Genomic DNA, 20,676 nt, shown 5'->3' with positions numbered 1-20,676 from the left:
CCAAATTACAGATGCTACAATATCTATATATATAAACTGTGTTCTAATACAAAATTGGTGATATCTTGCATGGTTAAAAAAAGGAATCACCAAAATCGCTTCACTCAAAAGTTATGAGGTTAACACATACGTAAAAATACAGTCGAATTCCGAATCTCCGTCTTTTTTGAAGTCGGTTAAAAAATAAATAGTTTTCGAATTATTGTAGAAACAAATACTTTTCTAGTATAGAGATAAAATGTAATCATACATAATCACTATTTCAGGGTATCTACGAAATCTACCAGCTCGCGTTGGTGACTTGGCGCGATCATTTGTTCCAACGTTTGAACAAACAAGTGACCAACGCTGTGTTGAAACTCATCGAGAGAGAGAGAAACGGTGAGACTATCAACACGAGGCTCGTGTCCGGGGTGAGTTTTAATCGTTAAATTAAATATTTATGGGAGTTTACTCCTTGAGAAACGATATAAAGCGCACGGTATGGATAAAATATGGGGAGTGAAACCGTGTGAAACAATAGCAGTAACACTGAGAGTGACTATCAAGCGCTCTAGTGTAATGGTGCGTGTGCCGTGTCGGTGAAGCATAAACAGCGGCGGTTGCGGGTTCAATTCCCGCTCGGAGTGGATATTTGCGTTTATACAAATATTTATTTCCAGTCTGGTTGTCTCCCCACCGTGCCTCGGAGAGCACGTTAAGCACACACGGACCGACAGGTCCCAGTTGTTATCGTGTACACCTGATAGCGATCGTTACTTATAGTAAGGAACATATCGCTAACCCGCAGCGCAGTAGCGTTGTGGGTTAAACTGCAATCTTTAGCCATCTGTAGGATATTACAAGTTTAATAGTGAAGATATACGTACATATATCCAAATTATATAATATATAGCCGAATTATATTTTGATCTTAGTTCTTTTTTTTTTTTTAATTATTTATAACTTTATTCAATTAATAGAACATTAAATTGTTAAATGTCGCGGTAATCGTTCTTAAGGCGTAAACTTTATTCGCGTCTAGAAGCTAACACACACACACACAATTTTTTATTTTTTGGATTTCACAACTACCAACGAAATATAAATAATACATTGCAAGTTTATCTATATTTTTTCTTATTCGGCGAAATTTATTGCTAGGTGTAGTAGCTATTGTACCAATGTATTTATTTATACATTGGTTACAGTAAAAGTTTCACATTGTAAATTGATGATAAGGCTATAATGCATTTTGTTATAATTTTTTGTAATTAGAAAAAATAGAATTTGTAACACTGGAAAATTATAATTTGGTGATTTTCTTATTAATTGATATTGCGTTTTGCATCCAAGCAAACAGTGCTTAGAAACGACGTCGCTAATTTTGTTTATAATTTTAATTGAAAAATTACCCAAGTAATTGACGTAAGTAGACAGAAGTAGTTTATAGTGAAACTTCTTGTCTAATTTTAAGAAATTTATATCTGTATCTTAGTTAGGCCAGCCATAAGAATAAATACAAGTACAAACTTATTGATATATTTTCTAGGTAATCAACTGCTACGTAGCCCTCGGTTTAAATGAAGAGGAGCCTTCAGCCCGTGGCCAGAATCTGGCGGTCTACAAGGACACCTTCGAAGCTGTGTTCCTGGAAGACACCGAGAGATTCTATACGAGAGAGAGTACTGACTTCCTGAGGAACAACCCCGTCACCGAGTATATGATTAAGGTAATATAAACGCTCACACTCAACGGCCCCCAGTAGGAATATTTTCTGTGTAGGGGGTCTGGAAACACATACAATACACAAACACTAACGCCCAGACCACGACAAACATCTGTATGGCCAATACAAATGTTTATTGTGACCAGGGATCGAACCCGCGACTGCCAGCGCAACAGCTAGTGCTGTGACCACTGCGCTAACGCGTCGTCAGAGTCGTATTTTTGCATGTAAATTAACTTTTGTGTCCACATTTTTTAAGTGAAAAACGTTTATAATGATATAAAATATTCAAATGTATGGTTTTTGTAGTCATTCGTAGGTACGGTACATCCTAACTGAGGTAGGGCATAGCAGGGATTTCCTGCTCAAAATATGGAGCAGCTCGACTGGGGTAGTACCTCGACCTTACAGAAGATCACAGCAAAATAATACTGTTTTCAAGCAGTATTGTGTTCCTGTTGGTGAGTAAGGTGACCAGAGCTCCTGGGGGATTGGGGATCGGGTCGGCAACGCGCTTGCGACGCTTCTGGTGTTGCAGGCGTCTATAAGCTGCGGTAATCGCTTACCATCAGGTGAGCCGTACGTTTGTTTGCCGACCTAGTGACATAAAAAAAAAATGAAACGTGTGCGGTCAACTGTTGCAAATTGATTATTTCTGATATCGTTATGTAAAGTAATACTGCATCAGCTAACCCGTGTTACCGGCGCGCAGGCGGAGCAGCGGCTGCAGGAGGAGCAGCGGCGCGTGCAGGTGTACCTGCACGAGACCACCGCCGAGCGCCTGGCCAAGACCTGCGACCGCGTGCTCATCGAGAAGCACCTCGAGATCTTCCACGCCGAGTTCCAGGTGCGGCCGGCACGTGGCCACTGTCATATAATACTGGAGACACAGTTATTGTACTAGGGTACCGCGTAACTACACAGCGGGAAATATACTATATCCTGCTCAACATCTGGAGCAGCAGCGTTGTGTCCTGTGGTGAGGTAGCCAAAGCGTCTCTGAGGAATTTGTAGTAAGGTCGTAAACGCTCTTGCGACGCTTCTGGTGTTGCAGGCGTCTATAAGCTACGGCAATCGCTTACCATCAGGCGAGCCGTACGCTTGTTTGCCGACCTACTTGTATAAAAAGAAACAAGTAGCTCAATGTTATCGAAAATAACACCTAATTAATACTGTTCTCAAGTGTTGTTTTTCTATGCTGAGTAGGTTAAACAGAGCTAAAATATGTGCGCCTGTTTGCGTGTGTGTAAATATAACCATAACTTTCAATTGTTCCCTTCATATTTCAACCCAAACTTTTTAAAGATTGTATAAAACAGTTCTAATATAATTTCTGATCCGTCCACAGAAACTCCTGGACGCCGAGAAGAATGCCGATCTCGGTCGGATGTACAGTCTAGTGGCTCGTATACCAGACGGTCTCGTAGAACTAAGACGGCTGCTAGAACAACACATACACACTCAAGGACTGCATGCCATCGATAAGTGTGGCGACTGCGCTCATACGGTCAGTACTACAAAGGCACGACCCTGCCGTGATCAGTTAAAATTAACGTATGATTATGTTTTGTATTTGTTCAAACTTGCCGTTGACCTATGAATGTATCCAGAAGTGGAATGTTCCCTGACTTTAAGTTTAAAAAAGGTTTCGTTTCAATAATAAATGTTTCATGTTAAAGTAATAAATGTTACTTACACTAGCTGACCTGGCGTCGACTTCGTACCGCATTTTTATTTTTTGTGAACATAATAATTATATATATATCAAAAAATAAATATCGCCTATGTTTTAAAATGGCATTCGAATAAAAGCTTGTTTTTAAAGAGGTTTTTTACTTATATTAATTCATAAAAACAAATGTAGTTGTTGTTGTTGTTCACGGGCTCTTTTCCGCAACTCGACGTCTTGGTGCGCCTTTTTTGCGTGATTGATTAAATGTAGTTTAAATTTATAAACTCATTATTTATTTATTTATACTTAATATGTGTAACAGCACACTAATTATAAAAGCGACAGCCGAAGGTAGCAAAAGAAAGCAAAGTTTAATACCTACGATTTTATTTTTGTGTTACCCCCACATTAGGAATTCTAAACATTTTTGAATATCATATCAAAAATTGACCGCTCCAGCGGGACTCGAACCCGCGTCTCCGACTGACCGTGTCGGCGCTCTAGCCAATTAAGCTATGGAACGATGTACCCGCTAGAGCGAAATTTTTGATATGATGATTTTTATTTTCGGTTAAGCAAAGTTTAATTAAAAATTATATTTATTATTACAAAATTATAATTAATGATACGTGACAATTGTTCGATGTGAGAAACAAGAGTGACTTAAAATTAAAGAAGCATCGTTCAGTCGGGGCATCGGGGTGTGTGGCATTTTTCGTGTTGGGTCGTTTTCACACGTCCAGGTGGGAAAGTTTTGCGACAAGCTCCGGCTAACGATTTATGTCGTGGGAATGTTTAAGAGCAGTCAGCAAATCTTAGCGTAGAGAGTTTCGTAACACACTTACAAGTCTCATTAGTCAATGAGCCTTTGAAGCCTGCTTTGATAAAGTAATTTCTGATTTAGATATTTTATCTTTTCAGGATCCGAAAGTCTACGTGTCAACAATCCTCGAGGTGCACAAGAAGTATAACGCTCTGGTGTTGGTCGCTTTCAACAATGACTCCGGCTTCGTGGCCGCATTGGACAAGGCCTGTGGAAGGTTTATTAATAGTTAGTATGTGTATTGATACTAAACGTTGATCGAGGTTTCATTCACTCTTGTCGAGAATCACGATTGTCTTACTCAGACAACAATTATTTTTTCTCAAAAACATAGTAAAATAAGGAATAACACATAAACTACTCATTAAATCTCCCTTAAATTCTCCCTTAAATGTGATCATATAACTATTATCAGCTTTTGTATAAAAAAAGAATCATCAGAGTTGGTAACACGTAGCGTAAAGTTATAAATTCTGAAATAACAAACACAAAATAAGGAATTATTTGATTTGATAAATTTGGACTATTCGTTTTTATTTACGCTTCAGCCTATAATATCCCATTGCATAGGCCTCTTTCCCCATAGGAGAAGGATCAGAGCTTAATCCACCAATATTCCCTACTATGAGTAACGATCGCTATCGGGTGTACATGATAACAACCGGGACCAAGGGCTTAACGTGCTTTCCGAGGTACGGTGGGGAGACCCACAAGGACTCACAACCAGACCGGGAATAGATGTTTATATAAACACAAATATCTACCCCGAGCGGGAATCAAACCCGCAACCGTGTTGGTATTTAGGCGCGGCGGACACAGCACACGCACCATTACCAGAACCAGAACCAGCCAGAACGGTCGCCGTTTTTATTTACCTTTACTGTTTTGTCTTGCTGTTTGCTTTCCAATAAACAAATATACAATTTTTTTTTCCTGTATTGTCACGTTAATAAACATTTAAATAAATAAAAGTACTAGATTACTAAAAATTTAAATATTTCCAGGTAACGCAGTAACGAAAGCGGCCAACTCATCATCGAAAAGTCCGGAACTTTTGGCGAAATACTGCGATTTGCTTTTGAAGAAATCAAGTAAGAATCCAGAGGAAGCCGAACTTGAGGATACACTTAACCAAGTTGTAAGTTTCTCATTCTATCTAATACTATTAAACGACCAATTCTTGTATAAGATTATATATATAATCTGAATCTCGGAAACGATTCCTCAACAATTTTCATGAAATTTATGATATAGCTAGGATTCATTTTTAGAAAATGTCGTTTTTGAGATGTTTTTAAATAAAGGACAGCGAGTTGTCAGTGACACAGTTTATTAACGACTTGACGCGGTCATCGAGCGCGACAATCGATGCGTCGATCGACCGTTATATTACACCTCCACCCTTATTTAAGACATACATTAAAAATAAAAATTTACGATATAACTTTACATAAGCACATACAAACAACAGATATGAACTATTTACCTACAACAATCTATGTAGGTACAATTAATAGCTTATCTAAATGCTAAACCCTAATTAATCTATTAATTAAACAACAACAAAAAATAAAATAAAAATAACAATAAAGAAACAACTATATATCGAAAGATGATATTATTTCATGCTACGTCTACGTATGGGACGAGACCCAGGCGGTTCGATGGGAGGCTAAGGGCTAATGCGTCCCGGGCTCGTCTGTGTCGTGCGCTTCGGGCTCGCTGCTTGTCGCTCCCGTCCCCGCCGACACTCGCTGGGCTAGAAGGACAGATTAGTGAACTCCGTTTACGCTGTTTCAGTTGGTCAATATGTCTGTGCGTTTCGCGTCCTGCTGCATCTACCCTATAATCTGTTCTCCACATTTTATCCACTACCTTCCCCGACACCCATTTATCGTTCCCCCTATATTGACGTAGCCATACATCGTCCCCTGGGACGATAGGCGAATAGGCGCGACTCATGAGTACTGTACTTTTATAGATGTTCTTGAACGTTTCTGACTTTAAGCTCCCTATTAGGCCTCGTAGCGTTAAATTTAGTACGTAACCGGCGGCCGAACATAAGTGACGCTGGCGTTTCGCCCGTTGTACAATGTTCCGTATTCCTATAGTAAAGTAAAAATAAAGTAATATCTAAATTTTGTCTAATAGCTTTCTTAATAGTCCTATTAATTGTATGGACGGCATTTTCTGCCGCGCCATTTGATGCCGGATGGTATGGTTCCGAAAATAAATGTTGAAAATTCATTCCTAGAGAAAGGTGGGCCGTTATCCGATACTATTTGTTTAGGTAAACCGAAACGAGCAAAAATGCCACTCAACATTTTAATTGCGTGACTAGCTGCTGTGCTAGGTACCTGACAAACTTCTATCCATTTAATTCTCGCATCCAGCAACACTAAATACATTCGACCCGCAAGAGGACCTAGGAAGTCGACGTGTACGCGAGTCCAAGGTTTATTCCGCCATGGCCATGGGCATGGCATATGCCGCGGTGGCGCTTCACTCTCCGCGACACACACGCTACAGTCGCGGCACGTTTTCTCGATTGCCTCGTCAATGCCCGGCCACCATACGTAGCTCCTAGCAAAAGATTTCGTCTTAACTATCCCCATATGAGCCTCATGCAAGTCAGTTAAAACCTTGTCCCTGCAGGTTTCCGGTATTACTATTCTATGGCCCCACATCACGCAACCTAACCCCTCATACAACTCTTTTTTACGATTAAAGTAAGGGTTGAGAGGCAGCATCTCATTATGCGGTGGCCACTTGTCACGAATGTAAGTGAGAACACGACCCAGTAATGGGTCCCGGCAAATCTGTTTTTTAATCTCATTATAATCTAATAATAAAGCATTATGTGCAAAGTGTAAATGAAATTGTTCAAGAATATTAAAAATATTTTTATTTTTAAAGCTTGCTGACAATCGAGATAAACCATCGGCCCCATTTTGTTTGGATGTAACGTACCGATAATTTAATAGCCCACCGTTGTAAACGACTTGCGGCCATCGACGGTATTCCTTGTTTCGGCCCAAATATAGTTACTAAAGGCTTATGGTCGGTACGCAGTGTAAAGCGCCTGCCGTACAGGTAGTTCATATTTTTAACCGACTTCCAAAAAAGGAGGAGGTTCTCAATTCGACTGTATTTTTTTTATGTATGTTACATCAGAACTTTTAACCGTGTGGACCGATTTCGACAAAAAAATTTTTAATCGAAAAGTGGTATGTGTCATTGGTCCCATTTAAATTTATTTGAGTACTGCGGTCACCAACCCGCCTGCCCAGCGTGGTGACTATGGGCAAAACACATGAGTTCACGTTATTTTTGGCGTAAACTCGTGGAGGCCTATGTTCAGCAGTGGACTGTATAGGCTGTAATGATGAAATTTATTTGAGATCTAACAACTACTTTTCGAGTTATATCTAATAATGCGTTTTTACTTGACGCTTTTTTCGTCGATCTACGATGTATTATACCGCATCACTTTCTACTGGATGTACCGATTTTGATAATTCTTTTTTTTTTGTTAGAAAGGAGATATCCCTAGTTTGGTACCATGATAAGAAAACCAGGATCTGATGATGGGATCTCAGAGAAATCGAGGGAAACTCTTGAAAATCCGCAATAACTTTTTACTGGGTGTATCGATTTTTAATTTAATCGAAAGCTGATGTTTGTCATGTGGTCACATATAAATTTTATTGAGATCTGATAACTACTTTTTGAGTAATCTTTGATAACGCGTACTTACTTGACTATTTTTTCGTCAATCTACGTTGTATTACTCGTCGATGTAATTGAAGTCGGTTTTTTTTCGTTTGCGAGCAAACACAATTATTTATTATTATGTCGATAAAATCGGAAAGTATTATTAATATTTTATCAATATGTAACTTTAAATATGATTTCCAAAAAACACGATTTGCTAGACCGAGCTAAGTTTGGTCACCCAGGTACTAACAGATTATATCATATGTTGTGTGAACACCATCACAAAGTGAAGGTGTTCACATAACCCAATAATGAGTTGTTGTTTCAGCTTCTTTTCAAAAGTATAAATATATCATTAATAATTCAAATATATATTATTATATATATATTATTATATATATATTATTATATATATATTGTCATATCTTATCGTGCTAAACAAAGCTTAGCATAACCGCTCGTTATTTGTGTATTCCTATTTTTTTATTTTATTAAATAAAACAAATGCATGTTGTTTCCAGATGGTGGTATTCAAGTACATAGAAGATAAAGACGTTTTCCAGAAGTTCTACAGCAAAATGTTGGCTAAACGACTCGTACAACACATGTCTGCCAGTGACGACGCTGAGGTGAGACTTGCGTTTGTTTGTTTTTATACAACTAGGTCGGCAAACAATCGTACGGCTCACCTGATGGTAAGCGATTGCCGTAGCTTATAGACGCACCAACAACACCAGAAGCATCGCAAGCGCGTTGCCGACCCTAGCCCCAATCCTCCTCACGAGCTCACCAATAGGAACACAATACTGCTCAATACCAGTATTAAGTAACTGTGATCTTTTTTAAGGTTAAGGTACTTCCCCAGCCGGGCTACTCCTAATTTACCTCCTAACTTACTCATTCAACGAGCCGAGATACCAAACGTAAACAAACCAAATGCGAGGTCATTCAACTATGTAGGGTTTTGTAACCTCTTTTTTTTACATACATAATTTTGATATATCTTAATTTAATATAATTATGTATATAAGATTTGATACTTCTTAAATAATAATTATCAAAATATAAAAACCACCCCGAGCGCTTCAGGACACGGAATGAAATAAAAATAAATAATAAAAAATCAAAGATCCCGCTGAAGAAGAAATCCCGCTGGAGCGGCCACGTTCCATAGCTTAATTGGCTAGAGCGCCGACACGGTCAGTCGGAGACGCGGGTTCGAATCCCGCTGGAACGGTCAATTTTTGATATGATATTCAAAAATGTTTAGAATCCCTAATGTGTGGGTAACACAAAAATAAAAATCGTACATATTAAAAATCAAAGAGCTGTCCGCGATCCGAATGTTTTCAAAGCCAGTTAAAATATCGTTTGATCTTGCAGAGAGACGTGCAGCAGATAGCAAACAAACAAGATGGAAAGAGATATACTATATTTTTTTTTAATTATTTATTTTCGTATTTACACAACATATTCAAGTAACAAGTAACAAAAAAAGAACAATCAGTAATTACTAAGTATGAGTATTTTGTTTGTTCCGTCGTCGCTACGAAACAATGAGGGGTTTTATTTACGTTTGGTATCGATTATTATCGATTACCTACAAAATTTACATTGGTCTGCGCTATTTTATTTTATTTCTGGGTTTTTACGCCTAGAATCACATTTAGCAAATATTTTTTATTTATTTATTTGAAATTGTTCTGAAGTATGTAATTACGTTTTAGCGAATACGCTATTTAACCAATGGAGTAATGATAGGATCTTCGATATCTCCACCGACTTTTTATTAAAGAATAATAGAATCAAAAACAACGTTCACATACCAAAATATATTATAGAATTAATAAAGAAAAATTTAAAAAATTAATTTCTTGACATCCATCAAAAAATATTTTTATAAAAAATATAAAAAGATGAAATGAGGTTTGATTATTATTCTGATATAAAAAGTTTCTATATGTGTGGATACGCCATAACGTAGTCACAAAATGATATGTAGTTCATCACTCATCACTTCAGCCTATCGTTGTCCACTGCTGGACATAGGACTCCACAAGTTCGCGCCAGAAATGACGTGAAGTCGTGTGTTTTGCCCATAGTCACCATGCTGGGCAGGCGGTTTGGTGACTGGATAGGTAGTTGAATAGAACCAAATATAAAACAAATTTAGATAATTTTTGCTTTATTTTAACATTGTTTTAATTTTACACTGATATAGAATTTTTAATAGATAAATATTTTTTCAAGGTCTTCGAAAACACATTTAAACTCCAAAAAAATATTTGAGATGATTACATCATCCATCTTTTTTTTAATAGATATGTTAATATTATATTTTTGTTTCAGGCGTCCATGATCTCAAAATTGAAGCAAGCGTGCGGCTTCGAGTACACAAGCAAGTTACAGAGAATGTTCCAGGTAAGGAATATACAGACACTATGTAAGACATCACTAAATTTGTAACTATTGACAGTTTTTTTTTAAAAGAATAACTGCGGAATTTCTTTACCGATCCTCCTCTGAGAGTCTACATTCCGAATCGGCGGTAGTTTCACTTTTTACTATAATTAAATAATTTAAAAAATAATGGTTGTCTGTAATGTTGCTTTACGGACGATAGTTTAACGTGACAACATCATAACAAAACATCTCTTTGGACGCATAGGCCAATCGAGTGGAAGAAAGATAGATGCAGCGCAAGCGTTCAATGAGAGCAACGGGACAATGAGCGTAACGGGACAAAGAGTCATCCTTTTTCATACATACAGCCGGCGTTCATCTAGTTTATTAGACCTTGTCACGTCAAAATATAAATTTAATTTGTTAAATGACAATTCATAAATGCTTTTAAAGCCAACTTGAATAAAACACATTTCGATTTTTTTTAATATGAAAAGGGTGGCATCCAAGCGTACTGGGTAAGCGGTTACCATAGACATACATGCTTAAACTTCTGGTCACCTTACAAACGTGTTATTTAGCTGTAGTCTTCTGTAAGGTTAAACTACGCCCCCAGACGGGCTGCTCAGATTGTGAGCAGGATATTTCCTGCTGTGACCTACCTCACAAAATTGATTTTATATTTATTTAACTCCAGGACATCGGCGTGTCGAAGGACCTGAATGAGAACTTCCGCAAGCACATGGCCAGCAGCTCGGAGCAGCCTCTTCACATTGACTTCAGCATCCAGGTGCTATCGTCCGGCTCCTGGCCCTTCCAGCAGTCCTCCAGCTTCCAGCTGCCCACGGAGGTACACTATCTATACCTCTTTTGTCTAGCCTGTTGTACTTTGTGCTCCGGGGGTGGGTGCCCTCTTTAAATTTCGATCACCGCCCCGATTGTAGGTGTTATATAAATTTATTAATTAATACTGTAATAATTACAAAAGAAAAGAATCTATAGTAGTTGGCCGTTGGCTAAAACGAAGCCATTCAGTTGCCTACAGATAAATTAAAACTATTTGTTTTAATCAACAGCTGGAGCGGTCCGTACACAGGTTCACGACGTTCTACTCGTCTCAACATTCGGGCAGGAAACTGAACTGGCTCTACAACATGAGTAAGGGGGAACTCGTCACCAACTGCTTTAAGAACAGGTTACTATATTTACTTATAACGATAAATATATAAATGAACGCCTCACACTCAATACTATAATAAATTAGGATTTACTCCTATGTCGGGGGTCCAGATTTCGGCTCCAGAATACACGAACAAAAATGTCCAGACCACGGCAAACATGCCATACAAATGTTGCCCATGACCACGGATTGAACTACGTGTTGTGCATACTCTGTCAACGTGTCTGACTTATAGGTTAAGTGTATGTCCGTAATGTTACAATAACAGCTTCACTATCACTACACACAACTACTTCGGAACGTTTATCAAAGTTGGTAAATGAAAGCTAAGAATATGTTAACTGCCAAAATAATGGCAACAAATTTATTATTTAATGTTTTTATCCACAGATATACCCTACAAGCAAGCACGTTTCAAATGGCCGTACTGTTGCAATACAACGACAACACATCGTGGAGTGTTCGTCAGCTCGAGCACCACACCGGTATCAAGGGGGACTTCCTGATACAGGTACGAGGCCCCTTCGTATAGGGGGCCCTAGGAACTTTGTACTGCCTTGTTTTTCGTGAATGTATTGATTTTCAACTATACTGGATGTACCGATTTTGATGATTCGTTTTTTAATTGAAAGCTGATGCTTATCATTTAAAATTGAGATTAAAATGAGTATCTTTCGACCTCCGTCGTTTGGTTGGTCGATTGAAGTTGGTTATTTTTCGTTTGCCATCAACACTATCATTTGTTTTTTTTTTATACAAATCTGGTTCTGGCAATCAAATTTCAAAAACCAGAAATAAAATTTTTTTCGCCTCTCAAATATAACATTCAAGTTTATTCTATACAACTTGTTTTGTTTCCAGGTGTTACAGATCTTATTGAAGGCCAAGTTACTCGTGTGTCAAGACGACGAGTCCGAACTAATGGAGTCATCTGTTGTTGAACTGTACACAGGATATAAAAAGTAAGTACACAATTAGTTATTACAACAAAAATATTTAGAGTTTATTTTGATGTGTTCAACTTTGAACTTTTTAGTATTTTTTTTTTTTTGGTACATAAGTTAAATAAATGTAGAAATTATTGATAAAATTAATAATATTAACTGTACAAATATTGCGAAGACCCTAAGGGCATTATGACCCTGGCCCAATAGGGCCGAAAGGACGTGACCCCGGAGGCGAGAGCTCCGGTGAAGAAAGCCTGGGTAAAGAGGGTAACCTCGAGGCCCGTACCCGGACAGACCCTCGGGCCTGTCAGGAAGACCCACACACACACACAAATATTTATTTCTTGCTAAAATATTAAATACTGCGTTAAAGTAAAGAGTAATGAAACTTGCATGTTTTAATTTGTTTGCACATGTATATAGTATAGTAATGAGACCAATTAAACTATAATCTTGTACTATTAACAGTTTTGACAACCGCTCTAATGTAATGTTGCGAGTAGTCGCCTGATACACCGACGGTTTACAGGTTCGATTCCCGCTTGGGACGGATACTTGTATTTGTACAAATATTTCTTTCCTGTTTGGATGTCTGTCCTTGTGGGTCTCCCCACCGTGCCTCGGAGAGTACGGTAAACCTTCGGTCCCGGTTGTTATCATAAATACCTGATAGCGATCGTTACCCATAATAGAAAACATATCCGCCAACCCGCAGTGGAGCAGCGTGGTGGATTAAGCTCCAATCCTTCTCCTACGTGGAGAAAGAGGCCTACATTGCGACGTTACTAACTGAATGCGAAAATGAAACTTGCATGTTTTGAAAACATTTTAAAGTAGTTTGCACACGTGTATAGTAAAGTAATGAGACCAATCAGGCTATAGTCTCGTGTCTTTGGTATGCCTACTCGCGTTGTATAAAAATAAACACACCAAAAATCTCGAAGACGTGTATTTCGAAGCAACAATATTAAATTCATAGAATAACAGCAAGATCGTTATTACATACTGTGATATGTAGGTAGTTCGTTGCTTATTCATTTGTAAGTTTTTCCTACCGACAAAAGTCAGTTGTTAATAAATAACCAGCTGCGTAGCACTGTCGTTTTACTTATCCCGGTTATCCTTAAAATAGTTAAGGATATTACACTGGCGACGAGTTATTGTGTTAATAATCGATTAACTAATGATATACGGACCTAGTGACGATGTCGGTTTTAGGCACGGTGCCTGTTTTCGACTGTAAAAGTGACGAGTGGCCTGTGCACGTTGCACAATTGAATAGTTTCTTTGTTACGAATGACATTACCGATACATCAGATAAGGATGGTGGTAAAAGACGTGCTATCCTGTTAAATTGCATGTCACAAGATTCCTATCGATTGACACGTGATTTATTGCATCCAGAGAAGCCTGAAAACGTGTCGCATAAGACTATAGTAGACACCTTAAACGCGCATTTCGAATCAAAAAAGTGCGTGTACGCGGAACGTGAGAAGTTTTATGACGCTAAAAAGGAGTCAGGCGAGTCGCTCATGGATTACGCAGCTCGTCTCCGTGGTTTGGCGTCAACTTGTAAGTTTGGCACATCCCTAGAAATGAGCCTCACCGATCGGTTCGTAATGGGTGTCGATTCATCCGCGGTTCGTGAAAAGCTGTACCGTGAGGACCCGGCCAACATGAAACTTAGTAAGGCTCTGGAGATTAGTATAGCAGCTGAAAGTGCACATAAGATAGTACGCGGCGCAGGCGCTCCGGAAGTGGTGGTCAAACAGGAACCATTGCTGTATGCGGCCGCTAGCGCTGGCCGGTCACGGTGCAGCAAGGGGCGCGCGCGGGGCCGCGCGGCGCCGCGCGCGGTCGGCAGCGGCGGGACCGGTGGCAGCGGCGGCACGCGTTGTGGCGTGTGCGGCGCCAAGTCGCATGCACAAAAGTCAGTTGTTAATAAATAACCAGCTGCGTAGCACTGTCGTTTTACTTATCCCAGTTATCCTTAAAATAGTTAAGGATATTACACATACAAAGCAAAAAATTATCGGGATGAGAAGCGTGGGTAAGCGGCTAGCGGTTTGGAGCGGACTGACGCGTCGAGTGTCCGCACGTTCGAAGCTATATATATTTAAAATATTGAGCTATGTTTAAGGAGAAAAAATATATAATAATTATAATGGTGGGTCATCCCACACGTCGTTAACGGTTCTGACATCGCTGTGTGTTGTCTCGCAGCAAAAAGCTCCGCGTGAACATCAACATCCCGCTGAAGACGGAGCTGAAGGTGGAGCAGGAGGCCACGCACAAGCACATCGAGGAGGACCGCAAGATGCTCATACAGGTACACGCGCACCCGCACTCACACTGCGCCCCTCGCAGTACAAATACATATAAACTATGTCCAGATACATCATGAAAGTACTTATTGAGAGTCACCAGTTTACTTAAGAAATACTACAAAATCTTTTACTCTTGTTATCTTAATTTTGTTTGTTTTTCAAGTCATTTTAATATCGGCTCTTAACACTGCCCTTTTGTAACAGTACTAAGATGTATAGATAGGACAACCTATTACTGGCCTTATTATTGTTAATATTATGTTAAATGTTATATATACGAATTGTAACGCTGTTGGTTTTCGAATAAAATAAATAATAAAAACTAAAAATCAAGTATTTTATACCATACTAATAGTGTGTCCCCCCCACCCGCAGGCAGCGATAGTGCGCATTATGAAGACTCGCAAGACGCTGAAGCACCAACACCTGGTAGTGGAAGTTCTCAACCAACTGTCGTCGCGGTTCAAGCCCAGAGTGCCCGTCATTAAGGTACACTACTGTATATATTAAGGCCTATGTCAACGGTGACGTGTAACAATATCCGACAGCTAAGATTTTATTTCAATTATTTTAAGTTTAGGGCCTGTTTCACCGTCTGTCGCCAAATTTCGATAACTTATCTCATAACAGAGACTAACAGATAAAATTTATTAAATTAAATTTAAGTTTCCGTAAAACTACTAGTATAATTAATGTTTTACTATGACCTGACTTATAAATGAGTTTAACGTAGCAGAAACAGCGCATTATTGCATTATAGCATTCAAATAGCTTTCTGAAAAAAAATAATTCAAGAGACAAAATTAGGGAATGTTAACATAAAAAATTAATTACATGTCGAACTATATTTATTGTATTATAGTTGCTTGGTTATATATGTATGTATGTTTGTAGGAATTTATGTATGTATTTTGATTAAACTTTATTACCGTTGCGCAAGAACGTTACACTGCTAGCTTTTTTCTGTTGGGTAATCTGGAAGAGATCGCTATTTAGTGATAAGATCGCCCATTGCACTATATGTATCTAATATTAAGGTTTTACTATGTATACTATCTTTAGTTGCAATAAAGTGGTTTATTATTATTATTATATACTACATATAAAAGGACAGGAAAACAGCTACCATATTTAATTTCTTACATACCGATAGCAGCGCCACCTACCGGGTCCAATTGTGATAAAAACTACCCTATCTCCCAAGTTGGATAGTAGTTTATCGTACCCCAGTAGTTTACCGCCCACATACATCGTGACACGAAATTTTTGTGTATATCGTTTAAAACAACAATATGTTATATTTTGTATATACACTTAATTTGTGTAAAATGTATATATTTTTTATTCCTCACATTAAAATTTTACGCCTAATATAGTTATATTAATATGACGTTATTTTTTTCAGAAATGCATCGACATTTTGATAGAAAAGGAATACTTAGAGCGCACCGAAGGAGAGAAGGACACGTACAGCTACTTAGCGTGATCGCCTCGCCGCATAATAAATGAACTATAACTATTATCTACATCCGACTTTTATTTATCCACCCGACTGTTATTTCCTTATATTTATTGAAAACATGTAACATAACAAACGCGAGACATTAATTAAATGATTTTTTCTTTTTATACAACTAAGTTAAGTCGGCAAACAAGCGTACGGCTGATGGTAAGCGATTACCGTCGGTTATAGACCTGCAACACCAGAAGCGTCGCAAGCGCGTTGACGACCCTATTTCCAATTCCAGGAGTTCTGGTCACCTTACTCACCAAAGGAACACCACTGCTTGAGAGCATTATTATTTAGCTGTGATCTGTATTCCCCCAGGTCGCATTGGACGAGGTACTACTACCCAAGTCGGGCTGCTCCATATTTTAAGCAGGATATTTCCTGCCTTGCCCTACTTCAATTAAGTTATCAGTCATATGGAAACCGTTAATTAAGTTCAGGTGTAAACCTATGTTGTTGGCGGCTGCTTTTATTTGACTGACTGTTACTGTGAATGTGATAACGCAAGCCTAACAAATATAATAACTCGGCACTAAATGTTGATTAAACATTTAACTAAACGAAATTATGCGTAAAGATATGCTTTCAATAAATGATAACCTTTACATTGCATAATTTTTTTTATTCTTTTATTATTTTTAGGGACTTGTCCTACATGGACATGGAATCACAACACGCACAAAAAAAAACAAACAAAAATACCGCAATTACTAAAATCTAGTTACATAAATCGACAAGGGATAATTTATAATCAAAAATCATTCGAGCAGATTCTGATAAGAGATCCGATAGAATACTTTGCACCGCCCTAACTTATAACTTTTTATAAGTAAATAATTTTTTAATGAATCAATATTTTTTCTTGTTTCATTTTACATTTCTAAAAAAAACGAGTGTGCTTTAGACTACACGACTGAAGTAAAGCTTACGAAACTTAACTCTCCCTTTCTATCTTCACTAACTTATCTCCCTCTCAACTTCGCCTCGTCTAATCACACTTTTCGTAACGCACTCGTCACGCATTCACCAGCTTACTTCCCAAGTCAAGCGTTCGTAAAGAAGTTTTACTTCAAAATGTTATATTCGAAAAAGTATGTGCTCAGTACAGTTTTCAAAAGTTGAGTGATATTTATAATTGTATTGGTACAAGATCCCACTGCAAATTAGTGCAGGCATCGAGGTTTTGCTAAAAACTTAAATTTTTATGTATATTTATGATTAGGAGGATATATATCGACCAGGTTGTCTGTCAAAATGTGCCACATCACAAACCTCATTGCATGCACTAATTTGCAGTTTGATCTTAGACTATATGTGCAAACGAATAATTGTATTTGCTCGCAAACGAAAAAGAAACCGACTTGAATTACATCGACAAGTAATACAACGTAGGTAGATGAAAACAAAGTAAGGTAATTATGCGTTATCAAAGATTATTCAAAAAGTTGTAATCAGATCTCGACGAAATTTAAATGTGACCACATGATAAACATCAGCTTTCTATTAAATTATAAATCATCAAAATCGGTACAACCAATAAAAAATTATGCGGTAATATAACACAACGTAGGTCAACGAAAAAATAGTTAAGTAAAAATGCATTATGAGATATAACTTGAAAAGTTGTTGTTAGATCTCAAATAAATTTAAGTGGGACTAAAGGATACACCACTTTTCGATTAAAAATTTTCCCAGTCAAAAGTTCTGAAGTAGTAACATACATTAAAAAATAGTCGAATTGAGAACCTCCTCCTTTTTTGGAAGTCGGTTAAAAAAACCAAATTCAAGGTATACGGAAAAATAGTTAAGCAAATACGCATTATTATATACCTATAACTCGAAAAGTACTTGTCAGAACTCAATTAAATTTAATTGGCATAACCTAATAAGCACCACCTTTCAGTTAAAAAAAGTCATCGAAATCAGTAAAAAAGTTTTAACGTATCCCAAAAAATATACAGTCGAATTGATAACGTCTTTCTTTATTTTGAAGTGGGTTAAAGAAATGAACATAAACTACTTAGACTTCTTAATATACTAGCTTTATGTTCAGGGCTATTATACACCCTGGCTTCAGCCGTTTGTATTACTGGATTATGACTGTTCCATTTTCTTTCATTAAAATAAATCCTATGTCAATCAATAAAAACAGCAATCTTCTGGTGATGGAATTTTCGAAATCGGTTCAGTAGTTTTTCAGTTTATCCATTTCAAACAATAGAAATATTTACTAACTAAATTTTAAACCATTTCTAGCCAAGAACTTATATAGACTTTGTTTTTACTGAACTTTAAAACTCTCTACAAACGTTGTCCTTGTAATTTGTTAAATATAAATAAACCACCAATTAATCGGCAAAAGTTTTTATTCATATTACTTCTAGCTAAGAATAAGTAGCATTTCTAAATTTTTTCGTTATGTAAAGCGATATCTTCGAAATTATGACTGGCTATGCCAATCTTACTACTTTAGGATGGAGACTCGCCGCTACCTTCACTGCTGGCAACGATGCCACCGATATTCGTAACATATCCGTTTCCATAAAGATGAGTATAACTGGCACTACTCAGGTTGTTAGGCAAATGCCAATCCTCAGGGCTGTATAGTTCGAAGGTGTCCTGCCAGCCATTAGAACTGTCACCATTACCGGAAGCCATGGCTGTGGCTGCAACTGTTTTTATATTCTTATAAAATCGTTTATCTCGCTTTCTATTATATTGTTGAAATTACTTATCTTATATTGAGTAAAATAACTTATTACTATTATTATATTGAGTAAAATGAGAACTAGTTATTAAATAAAGTCTCTCTATCTAGTCTAGTATTTACTCCTGTATCAGGCATCCGGAAACAAACAAGCACAAACGCCCATGCCATGGCAAACATCTGTATGACCAATAAAAATGTCTGCCACATGCGAGGATCAAACCCACAACCGCCAGAGCAACAGCCACTGCTAGTACTGTGACCGTTGCGCTAACGCGTCGTCTACTAGTTGCTGTGTTATAAAGCTTTAAATATTCTTCATTCATTATCATTACTATAAATTATCTACGAATGGAATTAATAATACCACAAAAATAACTAGACATTTTATTAGTGCTTACAAGATCGTCTGTTTTACCATAATATTTATGCATACCTACATTTGCTTTAAATTTTAAATCTCTAAAAACAATCTAATAATTAAATTGAAAAATTACCAATAAGGAATTTATGACATTTTCGAAAGCAAATGATTTTTGATGCCATATTTAAAAGCACATATCACTTTTGCCATAAAGCTTTTTTTGTATTTGTAGGTATATATAAAATTTAAAAAGGCAGTGATTGTGAATTAATTGTATATTTTTGACAGCTTTCTTTCACAGATTACATATTTCCATCTAACAAAAAAACGCGTTGGAGGTGTTTTTCGGTATCCTAAGACCTAAAAAAAGGATTTATATCCTTCTGGGAGCCGTTGGGTACCGATTTAATAAAATAAATTCTTAATTAAAAGATATCTATCATAATCATTTACATTTGGCTTAAAGAATATTGAGTTCAATATCTTTTGTCGAGTCATTTACCTAGTAATCATTATTTTGTTTTCACGAATTTCCACGCGAATTTACAGAGGATGAATATTGTATTGACGTATCTCGGAAATACTTACACGATTTGCTTAAAACATTTTAAGGAGTAAAATTTAGTATACAATAGACATTTTTTTAGATTGTTACGTCAAGTAAATTTTTTGTAATAAAAAAGTGTCTGTATATTTATGTACGCACTTGTATAAGCTTCTTGGTACGCACATAAGAAGTTATACTTCATTGGCTAGCTAACTTCTTTGTTGACTAGCTAACTTTATGGTATCGGCTTTTTCGTGACGGTTTGCGCGCGCATCGAAAAAATTTACTCATATTTTTTTCGTAACGCGCCAAAAGAAAAATAACTTCAAAATATAATCAAATGTATTTTTAAATTTTTCCTATGCTCCAATTATTTCTAAGACATCAGGCTGCTCAGCAGGTTTTTAATTTTTTTTTTAGTTACAGGCCTCGGAATACTTATATTTTAAACCATATTTGTTTCTACGAAGTCGCTTTATCTTTTTTGTAAGCGCAAAATAAATTTTGAATAAATTAACCAAAAATTAAAATACATTGCTGCCAGTCCGGAATAGCAAAATTTTTCCTAACAATGTATTGAAATTTCAACTACTCTTATACTTATTATATACGCTTTTATCGTGTATGTGTATGTGAATATTTAAGAGTATAAGAGTAATTTATCACTTTTCTTAATGTTTATAAATATACAAATAACAACTTTATTGTATTTTTTTTTAAATATATTTAATATTATTGTCGCTCTATGGCCTTATTAATCTCTGATATCAA

At 37.1% G+C, this 20,676-nt stretch overlaps 1 protein-coding gene and 2 long non-coding RNA genes across 3 annotated transcripts in view; 1 reads left to right on the top strand and 2 right to left on the bottom strand.

The window, feature by feature from the left end:
- Window positions 1-16,303, top strand: part of LOC123668004 (cullin-1) — a 51,556-nt gene extending 35,253 nt beyond the window's left edge. Inside the window, exons 6-20 of the mRNA XM_045601825.1 lie at window positions 267-413; window positions 1,532-1,711; window positions 2,421-2,555; window positions 3,057-3,215; window positions 4,302-4,431; window positions 5,208-5,341; window positions 8,442-8,549; window positions 10,270-10,341; window positions 11,021-11,173; window positions 11,400-11,518; window positions 11,894-12,014; window positions 12,365-12,465; window positions 14,674-14,779; window positions 15,153-15,266; window positions 16,183-16,303. Of these exons, the coding sequence (XP_045457781.1) occupies window positions 267-413; window positions 1,532-1,711; window positions 2,421-2,555; window positions 3,057-3,215; window positions 4,302-4,431; window positions 5,208-5,341; window positions 8,442-8,549; window positions 10,270-10,341; window positions 11,021-11,173; window positions 11,400-11,518; window positions 11,894-12,014; window positions 12,365-12,465; window positions 14,674-14,779; window positions 15,153-15,266; window positions 16,183-16,263 (1,860 nt within the window). The 3' untranslated portion in view covers window positions 16,264-16,303. The remainder of the gene's footprint in view (window positions 1-266; window positions 414-1,531; window positions 1,712-2,420; window positions 2,556-3,056; window positions 3,216-4,301; window positions 4,432-5,207; window positions 5,342-8,441; window positions 8,550-10,269; window positions 10,342-11,020; window positions 11,174-11,399; window positions 11,519-11,893; window positions 12,015-12,364; window positions 12,466-14,673; window positions 14,780-15,152; window positions 15,267-16,182) is intronic.
- On the bottom strand, window positions 13,384-14,495 carry LOC123668006. Its single transcript, XR_006745505.1, has 2 exons — window positions 14,463-14,495; window positions 13,384-13,455 (listed from the first exon to the last, which is right to left on the bottom strand). It is a non-coding gene; the product is annotated as an uncharacterized LOC123668006 (long non-coding RNA).
- A 2,332-nt stretch (window positions 16,304-18,635) lies between the features above and the next one.
- LOC123668002 lies at window positions 18,636-19,726 on the bottom strand. Its single transcript, XR_006745503.1, has 2 exons — window positions 19,492-19,726; window positions 18,636-18,959 (listed from the first exon to the last, which is right to left on the bottom strand). It is a non-coding gene; the product is annotated as an uncharacterized LOC123668002 (long non-coding RNA).
- Between the last annotated feature and the right edge of the window lie 950 nt (window positions 19,727-20,676).

This window comes from Melitaea cinxia, chromosome 29 (genome assembly GCF_905220565.1).
Source record: "Melitaea cinxia chromosome 29, ilMelCinx1.1, whole genome shotgun sequence".
NCBI classification, from domain to species: domain Eukaryota; kingdom Metazoa; phylum Arthropoda; class Insecta; order Lepidoptera; family Nymphalidae; genus Melitaea; species Melitaea cinxia.
Note: the sequence above shows the minus strand (reverse complement) of the source record. Positions and strands in the feature narration are given on the sequence as shown.